Below are 17,676 nucleotides of genomic sequence, written 5' to 3' on the forward strand. Positions count from 1 at the left end.
TGTCATCTGATAGGTAAACTGGTAGGAATTAGGAATAGGTTCTTTCTTTTAGTACTAATATCACTGACGTAGCCAAGTTGAGTTCAATTATCCTGATCAATGTTTGTGTAAAGACTATGAATGTGATGAAGGAAAACAAATATCCCACATGTCAAATCCAACTTCTCTGTAATGAGGTTTCTGTAATTTGGCCACAATATATATATTCATATTATTAGTCATAGTAAAGACACACAGAAGGAACAAGTAAAAATATTAACACATCAATAATGTTGCAGTTTATAGCAATGACAGCTGTGAAGCCCTTAGAGCTTCCAATAAAAACATTCACAAAATGATATTAAGTGACAATTCTATGCAGAACAATCGAAAAAGGAAAATCAGAGATTAGCCTTTAATAAGGTCTTATTTTTTCAGTACCATAAATATGAAACTCTAGGTATTTAATTCCTTTTTTTCTTATATTTATTCATCAAAATTTACTCATGACATCTCTTTGTGAGGTACTATTCCAGGTGTTGATAATATACTGGGAAAAAAAAAACAAGGTCCCTGTTTCTTAAGGAGCTTACATTCAGTTTACATTCTAATAATCAAATAAAATAACCAACTAAGAATTCTGGGTTTTACTATAAGTGCAATATGAAACCTTATGATCTTTTAAGGAAGAAAGTCACTGATCTCATATTTTTAAAAAATTACTCTGCTGTATGGAATAGTCCCATAAAAGATTAAGGCTGGACTGGAACCATATACAGGGTGCTTGAGATAATCCCCTGGGATTTAAGAACACATACGTTAGAATTTCAATTTACAGTTTATGAGAGGGAAGAGAAGGAGGGAGGGAGGGAGGGAGGAAGGAAAGGAAGAAAGGAAGGAAGGAAGCAGGGAGGGAGGGAGAGAGGTTGGCTGGCTGGAAGGAAGGAAATCAGCTTCAAAGACATTAACATGTTTGACAATGGCAACTTTACTAAGTCTGTCAACTGTTCAGTGGAAGAGTAAACATTCTCCACATCAGAGTCCGACAGCAGCACTCCGATTTGCTTTTACAGTAGTAATGAACTGCGGCTTGTTTATATGCCCATGAACATGAATTTACAGACCACATTACCTTAAATAAGAGATGCTTTACTACCAATGCTTTATAATGAGATGAGATTAAGTGTGAAAATCTTCCATGCACAATTATGCTGGTTATCTTGTATCAAAGTCCTTAAGAGCTGCCAATTTAATGAGGTTTTCTTTTTAAAATAACAAATGTTTCAGATTTGCTGAATTTTTCTCTGATGACAAGTGGGTGTCAACAGATCACTATTTGGCAGATATTTTCTATTTTTATAAACATATCTAATCTGACCCTTCAGGATAAGTGACATTTTAACTATAAATGCAAAAGTAACTCATGCTAAGGAGAGATTATTTGTTTAAATGTTTGGAAATGGACTCTGCTTTCCTTAATAGTGGACTGTGCAACTTGGACCAAACCTCCCATGGAGAATAACTAGAGAAGCTGGACAAAATTTTTTTAAATGTGTCTGACAGTATTAGAGAGCTAACAAAATAGTGAAGAACTAGGGGACCAATATCTAGGAGAAGATGTAAACCCAGATAAGAGAGCTGGAATTTGGGGTGACTTTTCCTCTAGAGGTATGAGGGACACAGTGTGTGAAGAGGTGTAACCTACGTGTAACTGGAGTTCAAGAGGAGAGAAGAGAGCGCTAGAAATGAGGCAGAAGCAGTAACTGAAAAGATAACACACAGGATTTTGCAAACTGACAAAAGACATTAAGTAGTAGATTCCAAAAAAGTGAAAATTTTCCATCACTCTGTTATTCTAAAGGTGAAGATGATACAAGTATCATCTATACCAGGAGTCAGCAAACTTCTTCTGTGCAGGGTCCGCCAAGTACGCAGTTGGGGCTTTAGGAGCTAAGCGGTCTCTGTTGAAGTGTGGAAGCAGCCACAGACAGCACAGTAACGGTGAACGTGGCCATTTCAATAAACATTTATCAGCACTGAAATCTGAATTCCAGTTTTCATGTCACAAAGTACTCTTCGTTTTTTCCACTAACCACTTAAAAATGCAAAAACCTATCTGAGCTCAGAAGGCTGCACAGAAGTAGGCACAGCTAGTTCTGCCCTGTAGGTTGTAGTTTGCAGACCTCTGATATAAACATGCATGTCTATTCACTTACAGACTTTGAAAATGGAATTTTCTTCCTATCTGGTTAGCAGGGATTCAAACGAAGAAGGTGTTTTTCTTCTTTCTTTCTTTAAAATAATGTTTAAACTCAACATCTTCTCATTAATTTGCAAAGACAACTTGTTGGTATGAGAGAAGACAAATTCACTACAGAATATTCTGGAGAAACCTTCACATAACCAGCAATGGAAATGAAAATTCAGTATAATGGTTTCATACAGGGAAAGATGTACTTCTTCCATTTGGATCCATATATTTGTAAGTTATCAGCCACATTACATCTGATTTAAAAGAAGGAATTTAGACCAGAACTTCCTCTGAATCATAAATTGTTAAAACAAGATTTTCGAAAACAAGGTAACATGACCAAACATACTCCTCTCACTAAATATATACACACACACACAATATATTCTAGTGAGAATAAAATATATTTGTGCTATAATAAAAAACTTAGTATTACTGACTTGCTTTTTAAAACTATTGTTTTATAATTTATGTAACACATTATTAGTGTATACATAATTTATAAGTATATACGCTTTTAAAACAGTGCCTACCACATAGGTAACCCTCAATAAATATTACTTATTTTCATCATAATAAAGGTATATGCTCAAATTTTTCTTTTACAGATTGAGTACATGATGTCAACAAAAGTTGGGCATCTATTGGTCTAGGTAAGAAATAATGATGGCGTGTAAAATGCTGTTAGCAATATCACAGTAAAAAGGCAGATGGATTTGCCTTACATTCTGGAGGTACTGTCACAAGATTTTCCTTGTGAATGTGGGATAAAGGAGAGGCCTCAATGAGGACTCCTTTTCTGCAGCCCGAGACAAACGGAAGTACCACTTATGATCTTCATAGTACTTAAAGCAAGGATCAGGGTTATGAATTTGAATCCCAGCATTGGTCCTTAACCTTTTATGCCTCATTGTCTTCACAGATAAAATGACAGTAATTTGCTCTATATGCCTCACAGCATTATGAAGAGAAAACTCGGCATATCATAGACATTTACTAAAACTGGGCTGACAAAATGTAAAAGAAAAAAATGTTAAGGCTACCTATCTTTTTATTTTCCATGCCAAATGAAACTACTTTGTAAAGCATTCTTTCACCTGACTTCATTTTTATATTATCTCAAAATCTGAGACATTAGGTGGGAATATATATATATATACACACACACATACATATATATAATTTTAGAGTTCTTGTATATGATAATTTTAAGACCCAACTTTGCTACAAAATGTAATTATATTCAAGATTATTCATACACAATAAACTCCTAATTTGAATTTACATGTTAAGTTTACCAAAGCTGTGCACATTGTGTTTATTCGAAATAATCTTTAATTCTTAAAAAACTATATATACATACACCTAAAATACAAGCAAAAAGTCTTTTCATAAGACAATGGGAAACTGAGATCATGAACACACAAAAGACCACAGAAAAACTTCTAGCATCTTTTTACAAAATTCATAAATAACTGGTCTGAATACAATTTTCTTCATTACTGAAATCATCTTTTGTCAGTGTAACTTCTTTCCCAGAAAGTAGATATAGTGTCAACGCTATTAGCCATTGTCAGGTCGGGGACAGATCAAGGGCCCAAAATCTTTTTTTTTTTTAGATATACCTTTTCACTTATTGCAAAAACTGCATTTCTGGTCCTTCACATTCTGCTATGGAGAGGGATAAGTTTCCTCCCATTTGTTTTCTTCCTACTTCATCTAACAGAATATACGTGGCAAGTGCAGACAAGAGGAACTAAGTAGGGCTAAAATTATGGGCAGGCAAGTGAGAAGCTTAATATATTTGCTTTCTTATCTAGTATCCATATATCATTATAAAATTCTCTTCTGGCCAGACAATACTGGAAGAAAAAGTCTAAGGTTTCTGTCTACCCCTTCTACAAACAAAAATGTAGTTAGTCGTATAGCTCTTGTCTTCTAGTCTTTGATGACTAGCTAACAAAAAATAATAATAAATCAGTTTTTAAATGTTCATGAAAGAAAATGACCCCCCCAAAAAAGACAGAGGACAGGGCAAAGGGGCGTGGAGCAGAGGGGGCATGGAAAACCCACATCTGAAGAAACCCACATGTAACGTGTTAACAGGGTTACTTGTAATGATAGAAATGGTGGAATATGCAGTTGGTGGGTTATGACTCTCATGACAATGACCAGGTACGTCAACATGAAAACATGTTATTTGAAGAAAAAAATACAAAATGTATTAGAATTACAATTATGTAAGAAAATATGCATACCTCTAAAACTGAAATAGATGTTGTATAAATAAAAATAACAAAAGGGGAAGAAAATTTTCTAAAATCTTTTACTACACTCAAACTTTTAAAAACAAGCTTTTAGAGGAAAACAAGGTAACATGATCAAATTTTCAAAGATGAAAATTAGTATTATCATCTTTTTAAGATTTTATTTTTTTTTAAGTAATCTCTACACCCAACATGGGGCTCAACTTACGACCCTGAGATCAAGAGTCAGTCACATGCTCTACTGAATGAACCAGCAGGGCTCCCAAAAAGAAATTATTGACAATTGATAATGGCATTAGTCATTCCAGTAACACATCAACTGTTTTGACAAGGAACCGTTTTTGTTTTGTTTTGTTTTTTTTCAAGTAAGCTCTATGCCCAGCATGGGGCTCAAATTCATGACCCCAGGATCAAGAGTCACATGTTCTACCAACTGAGCCAGCCAGGTGCCCCTGAATAAGGCACTTTTAAAGGCTCGAGGTCTTAACCCAAGAAGGGCATTCTATGACAGTGGTTCTTAATCAAATTAAGTACCATCCTCTCCCCCTCTCCCAGGTTTACAACTTATAAAAGCTTTCAAAATGATCAAGGAATATGACTAGCATTTGGGGGCCAAAGCCAAGTATGGTGGTTAATTTTATGTGTCAACCTGACAAGGTCACTGGATGCCCAGGTATTTGGTCAAACATTATTCTGGGTATTTCTATGAAGGTGTTTCTGGATGAGATTAACATTTGAATTGGTATGTTAACTAAGGCAGATTGTTCTCCATAATGTGGCTGGGCCACATCCAATTGGCTGACAGCCTAAATAGAACAAAAAGGCTGATCCCCTTGGAGTAGGAGAGAATTTTTCTGCCTTCACACTCCAAGTGAAACATCAGCTCTTGTTGGGTCTCAAGCCTGTCAGCCTAGGGACTAGAACTGCACTATCAGTTCTCCAGTTCTCAGGCCTACGGACTTGGTCTAGAACTACACCATCAGCTCTCCTGGGTCTCCAGCCTGCTAACTCACCCTGCACATCTTGGGAATAGTCAGCCTCCATAATCACCTGTGCTCATTCCTTATTATCAGGCTCCTTCTATATACTGTGTATGTATATATACACATCTTATTGGTTCTATTTCTCTGGAGAATCCTGACTATAACATCAAAAATACAAAATGACAATGTCAATGGCACCCCTCATGAGAAACACTGCTCGAGCTGGGTAGAAATTGTGGTCCTGTTGGCAGGCTGGAGATAAACAGGTGGGCCTTCTAACAAGTAGATGTGCCTTCTAACAATCCTCAAACCATCATCGCTCAGATAGCTACCTCAAGGGCTTGCTATCTTTGTTGTGGAGTCATATTATAAGATTACCCTAAAGCAGCCCCTAAATACTTGATAAAAACAAAATTAAAATTTACCTCCTTTCTTTCCACATAGGCATTTTTTGAACAACCTAATACTGGTAGCCCACAGGGTCTTTTCCTTTTCCCATCATTTTAAGACTCTACATTTCTTAAAGATTTAATTTTTCTTAGATGACTTAGAAATTATGTGTGAAGCTAAGCATATCTTTTCCAAGATTCCCTCAAAAAAACAATTCTATCAATACATAAAAATCAAGATGTTGCTCTTGGCCAAGACGTAAAGAGACCAACCTCAAACAGACTAGCTGTGAGTTCCTCCAATTCCTGTCCAAGTTGATCTCGTACTTTAGAAAGCCTTTCACACTCTTCATCTTTTAACTTCAGTTCCTATGAGAAATTGATCATTTTATTTTGAATTTCCATAGTTTGAAGTTAGATTCAGCAGACTATATAATCTTTACTAATAAAATTACAAAATATTAATACTGTCCCCTCCTACGATGTTCACACTGAAAATGTTTATTTAGCACTTGCTATGTGGAAGACAAACAGGCAAATCTAAAATTATAAATAATTCTAACTCATATATTAAATTTTCATGTTTCTTCCATGAGACATCCAAAGATTAAGTATGATTATATATTACATGTGAAAATAAACAATTAAATGACTTCATTCTTTTTTCCCTCTTCTCTGAACATGTTTGTTTCCATCAAGCAAGGAATTTAATTGCATTTATCCATTTCAATAAAAACTCAGTGGGTTTTTTTCATATTTACTTTAAAATTTGTTCACTTATAAATAACTTTATGTACCATATGGCAATTAGTCTAAAATTTCCTTTAGGAGACTATACCCTTTTAGTACTGCAACCAGAGGCAAATTATACATATTTGCACTTTAAGAAAAATGTTAACGATAAAATCACACCCGCATTTATACATGACTTCTCAAAAGGTATCAAGTAGATGTTTAAAAAAATCCTTTAAGATGTGAATAATATGCAATTTTGTATGTTGCCCTAAATTAATCTTTAAAATTTTGGGATTAAAAAATCCAAGCTTCCTATATATTGGTCACAATTACATTAATAAAATAATGGGTTAGTTGTATTGTAATTGTGGTAGCAGCATAGTTTTTGAATCCCCCAAAGTCAACTCCTGAAAACCAAATATACCAACTGAAATATCAGAAGAACCCAAAGACCACATCGTCAACAACACTAGGTAAAGGAATCCCCACAAATCTTAGACTATGAGAGAACGTGGCTACACTGCCAAGACAGCAGGATCAGCAACTATGCGGAAGGGACAGCACGAAGCTGAAGGGACTACAGAGGTATCCTATGAAGCCTCAAAACCCAAAAAATCATTACATTTACCCCAAAGGAGAGGACTTGACCAAACTATCCTGGATAATACTACAATGGTTGATACATGTCATAATACATTTGTCAAACTGTGCAAATGGTTGATACATGTCATAATACACTGTGTCAAAGCCGTGCAAACTGTGGAAACTGGAGAACAAATATGAGAACAAATGGAGAAAAAGGAAAAGGGTTCCACAGGCTCCAAGCTGCCGGTGGAGTATGAAACCCTACTTGCAGTCCTGAAGCAGCAAACGGTACAGTAAAGCCCTCAATTCTCAGAAACTGCAGAGCATCAAGCAAAGAGACCCTTCCAGGACACAGCCCACCCCAAGGGAAAAACTAATGGAATCCGAAACCAAATTGCATGGCAGGAATAATGGAGACTGACAGAGAGAAGGCTCAGACATCAAAGGAGAAAGAGGGTGGCAAGGCTGCAAAGCAAACAGATCACAGAAGGTAGTATAAAAGTATTTTTCTTCTATTTCTAGAAATATCATTTCTAGACATAATGTTACACCTGTAAAGTTTGCAGAGACACTGGGCTAGAGGAGAAAACCTTCTTGAAAAAGGTTTACCTCCGGGCGCCTGGGTGGCTCAGTTGGTTAAGCGACTGCCTTCGGCTCAGGTCATGATCCTGGAGTCCCGGGATCGAGTCCCGCGTCGGGCTCCCTGCTCAGCAGGGGGTCTGCTTCTCTCTCTGACCCTCCCCCCTCTCATGCTCTCTATCTCATTCTCTCTCTCAAATAAATAAATAAAATCTTTAAAATAAAAAAAATTAAAAAAAAAAAGAAAAAGGTTTACCTCCAAGAGACAGAAGTGGCTACACAGAAACACCAATAACAACGGAAGGGAAAGCTCCTGAACATAAAATTGAGAAAGCTATCTTGGTTTATCCTACTCCTTCACAGGAGCCGCCTCCTAATAGTCCAGGGAAATCCAATCCATTTAAACATGGAAAGCAAACACAAATATGTGAAGCTACCATAATAAAAAAGTTAAAGGCAAAGCCAAGTCACCTTTATAAGGTAAAGACAATCAGATTGGTATTAAATGTCAATAGCATCTTATGCTAGAAAACAACAGAATAACATTTTGAAGATACTCAAAAAAATGGGCAATGAGGATTTTATATCCAGCCAAAGTGTCCTTCAAGTCCAAGGCCAGAGACAAAGAATTATAAACCTGTAAAACTTTAGAGAATATCTCTTGTATAAGCATGACTCAGGGATCAAGCAAAGAACAGAGATTCACATAATCCAGAAGAAGCTGTCGAAGCTTTAACACTAAGGACTGGGGGTGAGAAGCAAATATATTTCACTGTAGAACTACAACTAAAAGATGGGCATATCAAGGGAATGAAAAGAAAAGCCAGAGACTGGAGAAAATACTTGCAAAAGATGTATCTGATAAAAGACTGTTATAAAAAAATATACAAATTCTTAAAACTCAACAGTAAGAAAACAAACAACCTGACTGCAAGATGGGCAAAAGATCTGAACAGACGCTTCAACAAAGAAGATATAGGGAAGGCAAATACGCATATGAAAAGATATTCCATATTATATGTCATCAGAGAAATGCAAATTAAAACAACAATGATACACACTGATTAGAATGGCCAAAATCCAGAACACTCACAATACCAAATGCTGACAAGAATGGGAAGCAATAGGCACTCTCATACATTGCTACTGGGAATGCAAAATGGCACAGCTATTTTAAAAGACAGTTTGGCCATTTTTTAATCAAATTAAACAGACTCTTACCATACAATCCAGCAATCGCACTTCTTAGTATTTACCCAAAGGAGCTGAAAACTTATGTCTACACAAAAACCTGCATACAGATGTTTATACATTCATAATTGCTAAAACTTGGAAATAACTAAAATGTCCTTCAGCAGGTGAATGAACAAACTCTGGTACATCCAGATAATGGAATATTTTGCATTAAAAGGAAATAAGCTACCAAGTCATGAAAAGACATGGAGGAAAATAAATGCATATTATTAAATAAAAGAATCCAATCTAAAAAGTCTACATCCTGTATGAGTCCAACTATATGACATTCTGGAGAAAGTAAAACTATGGAGACCATAAAAAGATCAATGATTGTTAGCATTTAATGGGTGGGGAGGAATAAATGGAGTATAGAGGATTTTTAGGGCAGTGAAACTATCCTGGATAATACTACAATGGTTGATACATGTCATAATACACTTGTCAAAAACCAATAGAACATACAACAAAGGGAACTCTAATATAAACTCTGGACTCTGGAGGATAATGATATGCAAATCTAGGGTCATCAATTATAATAAATGTACAATTCACAGTGTTGAGGGGCTGTGCAAATGTGGGGACAGAGTGAATGGAAACTCTGTACCACCCTCTCAATTTTACTGTGAACTTAAAACTGCTCTAAAAAATAAAGTCTATTTTTTAATACGGATAAAGCTGACAAAACAGTTATTTAAATGTTATAAGCTTTAGAAATATAAAAATAACACATACAAAATATAAGAGAAAGACGAAATTAAATTCACAAATTTCTTAAATATTAATGGGAGGTAAAGGGCTATAACTTGAGATGCACAACTCAAGTAGTATAAACCTAAATATATCTAAAAGCATAGAGATTAACACTGAGATAATAGTCTGACTAAAATCAAATGATATAAGAGAAAAACAGTAACTAGATAAGTTTAGTATTGCTTATGGTAGGGCACAAAGGCAATATCTAAAGAAAGGCTAAGATAGATAGATAGATAAACTTTGATTAAAGAAAGGTAACAACTAGAATGGAAATCAAATCTTCCAAATACCAAAAAGGAAGAGGACACAAAGAAAACAGAACACATAGGAAAAGGTTTGTATACACACACAGTAGACATCTGAAAGCTATGTGACAGAAACAAATGTAGCATGTTTATCAATAAATGTGCATAGATGTAACTCACCTAATTAAAAAGAAAATAATTTTCAGATTGGCTTAAAAAAGCAAAATCCATCTCTATGTTCTAGATAAGAAACATACCTAAAACAAAGTGATTCAGACAGATTAAAAATAAAAGAATGGAAGAAATATACTAAAAAATATAATACAAATAAAAATAAAATAGGAATCTGAATCTTTTTTTTTTTTTTTATTCTTATGTTAACCCCCATACATTACATCATTAGTTTTAGATGAAGAATCTGAATCTTGATATCAGACTAGACAGAACACAGGGCAAAAATCATTGAAAACAAAAAAACTTCATAATGCTTAAGACCACAATGCAAAATGAAAACTTTAAAATACTGCCACATACAAAAACACAAAGGTAGTCCTAAACAAACAGAAGAAGGACATACCATGTTCTTGAGTAGAAAGACATCATAAAGATGCCAATTCTCCCTGAGTTAATTTATAAATCTATAACTGCATAAACTTAATGCCAGGTTCTTTCAAACTCTAAAATTGCACTACTTTATAATTACATATGGAAACTAAGTCAATTCATTCAACATTTCCTGCTAGGTGGTCACTATGGTACAAGCTACAAAACCAAGTAAGATACTGCTCCCTGAGAAATCCGCACAATCAGTTAGAGCAATACATAGGTCATTCATGAAGGCAAAATTCTTGAATAGCTCCCTATCATCTATCAAAGTGGTATAAGCCTCACCCTAAATACTAAAAGCCCTCAACAACATGTGCTCAATTTCCCTTTTCAGAGTTTTCTAGGAGAAATCCATACTCTAAAAACTCTAGATCCATACTCTAAAGCTAGAATTTAAACTGATCTGATTCACTGGTTTCACTCCCCAGTCTGAGCCCATCTGTCTGGTCTAATCTCTTCCCCATGATTATCTGACTACTTTCTCTCTATGCTTTGAGATCTATCCTCAATCTACGTCTAAGAAGTCGAAATTGTATTTCATGTGAATATTTTTTTTTAGAATCTGTACTTTTCATGATCAGAATCTTATATTGTAATATAGTTATTGAAAATTCATTCCTACAACAAACATTATTTTTGTGTTGATAGAATGTTAATTTTTCTCTTAGCATCAGGCATTCATCTAGGTGCTGGAGACACAAAAAAGGAGTGAGATCCAGTTAATGATTTTTACAAACAGCTTGTTGAGGGCAGCAAATCTTTAAACAGATTCACGAGGCAATTTGATAAGGGCTACAGTAGTGATGTATAAACACCAGAAAAAGTAGTTTACCAAATGTAAAGGAAGGAATGAAAGAGGAGATTTTATGATGAGAAGGGATGTACACCACAAAAAGATAATGCCAGAAAATTAGGTTTATGGCCCATCCTAAAAAGCACTGGCTTGGAAATCAGGTCCTCCTTTAAAGACAAGGGGAGATTATCTCAAAGGCCATGGGAAGTCACTGAAGGATTTTAAACAGGATAGCAACAATCAGATTTGCAATTCAAAATTGTTACTCTGAAGTATGGTGAGGTTGCTGAGGTTTAAAATTAAAAAAAAAAAAGACTAGAGAAAAGAAAGACAGTTCACTGATTACTGCTGTATTTTAGGCAACAGATATAAATTTAGAGCGACTGTACTGGCGAAAAGAAATTTGAGAGATATTCAAGACAGAATATCAGGACTCTGATCAAGTATATTCCATCAAACTTAAGTCTACGGTTTTTAAGATAAACATTTTTATATCAAGAAAGAAAAAATGCTGTCAATGAAACTACGATACGATTTTTTTTTCACTTAGAATTTTCATTTTATACTTACAGTAAGAACTCTTTTAAGCTGATTTTTGTGTTAATACCTTTCTGTTTCAACGTCCTATCATAGTGAGGTCATTTTGAAGATATTTAAGCCAGTAATTAAGACCAACAAATACATAACCCAACTGACATAATTCAATTGTATAAATCACAACATGAACAACTATGACCCAAGTTCACACACAAGTAGGCAATCATGAGTGTCATGATGGTTAACATGGGGAAAAAATGTACAATTCAAATCAGTGAAACATGACCATGTATACATGTCTTTTCTCCCCAACTAGTAAACACCTAAAGACAGGGTCAAATCTAATTTATTTTTGCCCCCTACAGGGCCTTGTACAATGTTGTCAGTACTATGACAAAGAACTATATCTGTTTATAAAAGAACATTGTACATGTTTATGAACATCCATGGCTACACAATTGGTAGGACCATGCTGAATATGAATTTGACACAGCTATGTGTTTCTGAGTGACTTTATCTGGCTGCAAGCTATTCCACTGAATTTTATTTTCCAAGTTATTTCATTCTTTTTTAAGGAAAAATAATTAAAAATTGGAAGTAACACATTATACCAGTGGATATCACACTTAGCAAATAAAATAATCAACAAGGGAGTTTATTAAAAATGCATATCCTCAAGCCTCAACACAGTAATTTTATTTCAGCAGAATCTGGGGTAAAGTCCAGGAAGCACCATTTTAATAAAGGTAAACTAAGGCCCAACTTCTACCTCAGAAGTCCATCAAAACTGGTCTTCAGCAATGACCTGTGGAAGGCCAAATAAGTGAAGAACTACATCATCTCTGGAATCCCTGCACCTCAGAATCAATGATCACATGGGTATTCCCCCTATAAACAGTATGGATTTTTTGCCGGGGAGTGATTGGCCAGCCAGGGACTACATTTCCCAGCCCACCACACATGTATCAGCAGAAAACTGGTTTGCACCAATGGAATGTGAGCAAATGTATGTGTCACTTCTAAGCCAAGGCTTTTTAGAAAAAGGTGTGCCTTTTCCAAGCTTTCCTTTCCCTTCGTCTCATTGGTTAGATACAGATAATAAAATTTGAAAAGATTACGAAGATCCATGACAGAAGAAACACAGATCCCTGAATTATTTCATAAAGAACTATGTATCAACTATGTGCATCTGCTGCAGAATGCTCAATAAATAAAAATTAACTTCTTTTAGGTTAAGTCACTAAAATTTAGGGGTTGCTTACAAGCAGCTAGCATGTCCCTAACTAATATGTGTGTTTATTCTACAATAATGTAACTATACACACATGTATATATTCATTTAATCAACAAAATGTATTAAGAACCCATTATGTGTTCAAAATATAATCATGAGCAAAAAACACTTGCAATCTTTATCCTCATGAAGCTCAAAATTATTGGAGCACGTGTGTAAATGTATGTAAACTCTGTGTTAGGGTTACTGGGATGGTGCAGAATAAACAATACAAACAGAAATAAAACTTTGATTACCAATCAAGATAGAGTAACAGGGATCATATTTACAACCCCATCTGATACAAGTAAAAAACTGGAAAAAATACATAAAACAATTTTTAAGACACTAGGCACTCAGCAGCACAGTGATCCTCCAAATATGAGAAACAAATTAGGTGAGCCCTACGATTTGGCCCAGCTTATCACCCAAAGAGATGAAAGCATTATTACATAAGGATTAAAACAGTTATTAAACTGAATTTCATATGTTTGAGAAGCTAGAGGAAAGACTGAACTTATTAAAAAGAGCAAAAAAATATTAAAAAGACCCAAATCAAACTTTCAGAGATGAAAACCACAATGTCTGACATAAAAAATACACTGTATAGGATTTACAGATTAAATCTGCAGAAGAAAGGAGGAGTGACACTGAAGAAAGAGACAGCAACAGAAATTATCCACAATGAAACACAAGGAGAAAAAAAAAAAAATTAAACCATAAATGAACAGAGCACCAGTGAGCTATGAGACAACTTGAAGAAGTGTCTTGAATGTGTAATAGGAGTCTGGAAGGAGAGCAGAGATGGGGGTGGTATGTAAAAGTTTTTTAAGAAATAATGGTCCAAGTGCTCACTTCGGCAGCACATATACTAAGAAATAATGGTCCAAACTTCCCAAATTCAATGAAAATTAACAAACTACAGATTTGAGAAGCTCAACAGACCCTAAGTACAAGAAACATGAAGAAAACTACACCAAGGTACACCATAATCAAAATGCTTACAGCCAGTGCTAAAGAGGAATCTCACATCACAGGCAGAGGACAAAAGAAAACACCTCACTTCTTGTGAAAAACAATGCAAGCTAGAAGACACTGGAGCAACATCCTTAAAGTACTAAAAGGAAAAACTATCAACCTAAAATTCTTTACCAAGTGAAAATATCTTTCAAAAACAAAGGTGGGGAAAAGATACCTTTTCAGATACATAACAACTAAAAATAATTTATCACCAGCAAACATACACAACAAGAATGTTAAAAGATGTCCTCCTGGTAGAAGAAAAATAATTATAAGATGGAAATCAGGATTCACATGGAGAAATGAAGAGCGATGGAAATGGCAGCTACATGGGTAAATATAAAGATTCTTTTATCATCTAAATCTCTTTAAAAGATAATCGTTCAATGCAAAAATAGTAACTGCACTGTAGAGTTTAAACATATGAACAAGTGAAATATATGACAACTGTAGCACAAAGGCTACAGACAGTACACTTTTGTAAGGTTCTCACATTATATGTGAGGTAGTATTACATCATCAGAAGGTAGAGAGGAATAAGTTAAATATGCATACTATAAACCCTAACCACTGAATTAGCACAACAAAGATATATAGCTAATAAGCTAAAGGAAAGATAAAATCATAAAAAAAAAAAAGTGGAATTAATCCAAAAGAAGGCATAAAAGAAGGAAAAAGAAGAAAAAGGAATAGATGGAACAAACAGAAAACAAAACAGTACAATGGCAGATTTAAACCAAACCATATCAATATCACATTAAATGTAAATGGTCTAAATATACCAATTAAAAAGTAGAGATTACTGGAACAGATAAAAAAGCAAAACCTAATCATGTATCACCTGCAAGAAACTCACTTTATATAGGAAGACAAAAATAGGTTAAAGAATAGAAAAATGGTAACTATCTGGCCTCTCTTAAAAGAATAATCAGGGGCGCCTGGGTGGCTCAGTTGGTTAAGCAACTGCCTTCGGCTCAGGTCATGATCCTGCAGTCCCGGGATCGAGTCCCACATTGAGCTCCCTGCTCGGCAGGGAGTCTGCTTCTCCCTCTGACCCTCCTCCCTCTCATGCTGTCTCTCATTCTGTCTGTCTCAAATAAATAAATAAAATCTTTAAAAAAAGAAAAAGAATAATCAGAATAAAGAGAATGGCTGTAGACATAATTTTGATTCACCAAGTTGCTATAATTCAAGAAGTATTTTCATATTCAAGAGGCATTTTCAAGCCTTGAGCTCTAAGTATTAATACTATCGTGTACTCTTCATAATTCACCATATGTATGTGTTCACATGTCATTATTATTTCAATTACCTCAACAGGAACTCTTAATACAGCAAATTAAAGATTTCAAAAGAAACTCCCAACTTGAGCTAAGAAACTAGCAATCTGTTCTGATCAATAAAGAACCACCAAAGTATTCTCAATGATGGATATATATATGCTCAATAGTTTACCTCTATATAAACTCTGATTTCACTTAATACTGTATATTAAAACAACAGAGTGTGATCCAGATGACAGAAGCCAAATACAATCACATCTCAGCACACCCCTTCCCTCTAGAAAAAGATAAAATGGCTATTAATTTTTCTTTATGATAAAATATATTTAATCAAAATGTTTTAACATATCTGCATGGCTATTTAGTTATCAGCCATTCGCTGAAGCATTAATAAGAAGACATATATGCCAGCCATCGTATTGTATTATGCTAAGCACCAAGGATACAAAAATCAATGTTACACTCTTAAGAGACAAGTCTGGTAGCAAAGACGGTGGGAATATATGTTTGTGAAATGTCATAACATGCTAAAAATCACACATATAAAATGTCCTATCTTCTCAAGTTTCTAAACGTGAATTGGTCCATTTGACCCAAGTTGTTAAATTTATATAGAGTTGTTCATATTATTCCTTTATTGTAATTTTGACATCTGCAGCATCTGCAGTGATATCCTGCTTCATTCCTGCTACTGATAATTTGTCTTTTTTTGTCAGTCTTGTTAGATGTTTGTCAGTTTCGTTGATTTTTTTTTTTAAAGAATCAGCACTTTCATTTTCTCTAGTTCTTCGATTGTCAATTTCATTGATTTCTGCTCTTTATTCCTTCCTTCCTTCTGCTTGCTCTGATTTTGCTATTTTTTCCTAGGTTCTTAAAGTGAGAGTTTAGAATGCTGATTTAAGACTTTCCCCTTTTTCTAATTATAAATATTTGGTGCTGTAAATTTCCCTCTGAAATTTAATTACAGTCACATAAAAAGAATAAGACATAGCCACAAATTTGGGAATAGACAGCAGGAACTTTAAAGATGACCAAATGGGAAATACAACAAACTACGAAGAAAAGAAAATTCTCCAAGATAAGATACAGAAAATATTCAAGCCCAGCTGAATGGCAAAGGTAATTATTACTAAACAATTCCTCAAAACAAAATGACCTGGACTAACTGACTTCAAGTGAAGGACCATAAAGTCAAGCACAAGAAGAGGAAAACCCACACATGGAACATAACCCACCAAATTTGCATTAATGATAAGACAGGGAGCAGGCAATGTAGGTAACACAAAAAGAGTTTCAGATTCTCATTTTTCCAGTGAGTACTCTTAGATGAGCTTCTTTACTAAACCACCAATTTCACAGATGCCTAGATGCTGCCCAACAGGAACTGAGGTTGTACACATGGGAAGATAAATGTAGAACTGCAATGACTTCATTTGGGTTGCCCCACATCATGAATACATGTTAATTTCAAATACAAAACAATGAAGAATAAAGCATCTTTTTTGCTTACCCTCTGAGCTTTTGCAAGTTCTTCTTTCAATCTTTCATAGCCCTTTTCTCTGACTTCCAAAACAGATGGGCTTCGTAAACGGGACAGACTATCAGTACTCAACCCAAAAATATCATCACTGCCATCATAAGCTTCTGTTATAGTAGCACCCTGTAAAAACTCCCTCTCTGCATTACAGTTGTCCTTTCTGGTAGTTAATTTAGTTAATCCAGCTGTGACTCCAGAGGTAGAACAAGGCGCTGGATCTGTAACATGGATGCTGTAAAGATGAGTTCAGAAAACATCAGCATATGCTCACACAGAACTGGCATAAACACAAAGGTCTAGAACTGCATTATCCAATGCGATAGCCACTATCTTTAATTAATAGCATTAATTTAAAAATTAACTTATAAATTATTAATTAAAAATTAAAATCAGTCAAAGCTAAAGCTAACATATTTCAAGTCTAGCAGCCACACGCAGCCAATGCTTATCGCATTTTCATCTCACAGAAAGTACTATTTAATAGTGCTACTCTAGGGGCGCCTGGGTGGCTCAGTCGATTAAGTGTCTCTCTTCGGCTCAGGTCATGATCTCAGGGACTCGGGATCAAGCCCCGCATCGAGCTCCCTGCTCGGCCAGGAGCCTGCTTCTCCCTCTCCCTCTGCCC

The 17,676-nt window shown here is 35.1% G+C and overlaps 1 protein-coding gene across 4 annotated transcripts in view; it reads right to left on the bottom strand.

The window, feature by feature from the left end:
- The window catches only part of LOC110570552 (RAB3A interacting protein), a 45,276-nt gene that overhangs the window by 12,303 nt on the left and 15,297 nt on the right, over positions 1-17,676 (bottom strand). For 3 of the 4 annotated variants that reach the window (XM_021678596.2, XM_021678594.1, XM_021678595.1), the window contains exons 3-4: positions 17,025-17,283; positions 6,143-6,238 (exon numbers count right to left, since the gene is read on the bottom strand). In XM_021678596.2, the coding sequence (XP_021534271.1) occupies positions 6,143-6,238; positions 17,025-17,283 (355 nt within the window). Of the gene's footprint in view, positions 1-6,142; positions 6,239-15,686; positions 15,718-17,024; positions 17,284-17,676 lie in introns of those variants that run through there. The other variant, XM_044914760.1, reaches the window with a different exon arrangement.

This window comes from Neomonachus schauinslandi, chromosome 5, assembly GCF_002201575.2.
Source record: "Neomonachus schauinslandi chromosome 5, ASM220157v2, whole genome shotgun sequence".
NCBI lineage: Eukaryota > Metazoa > Chordata > Mammalia > Carnivora > Phocidae > Neomonachus > Neomonachus schauinslandi.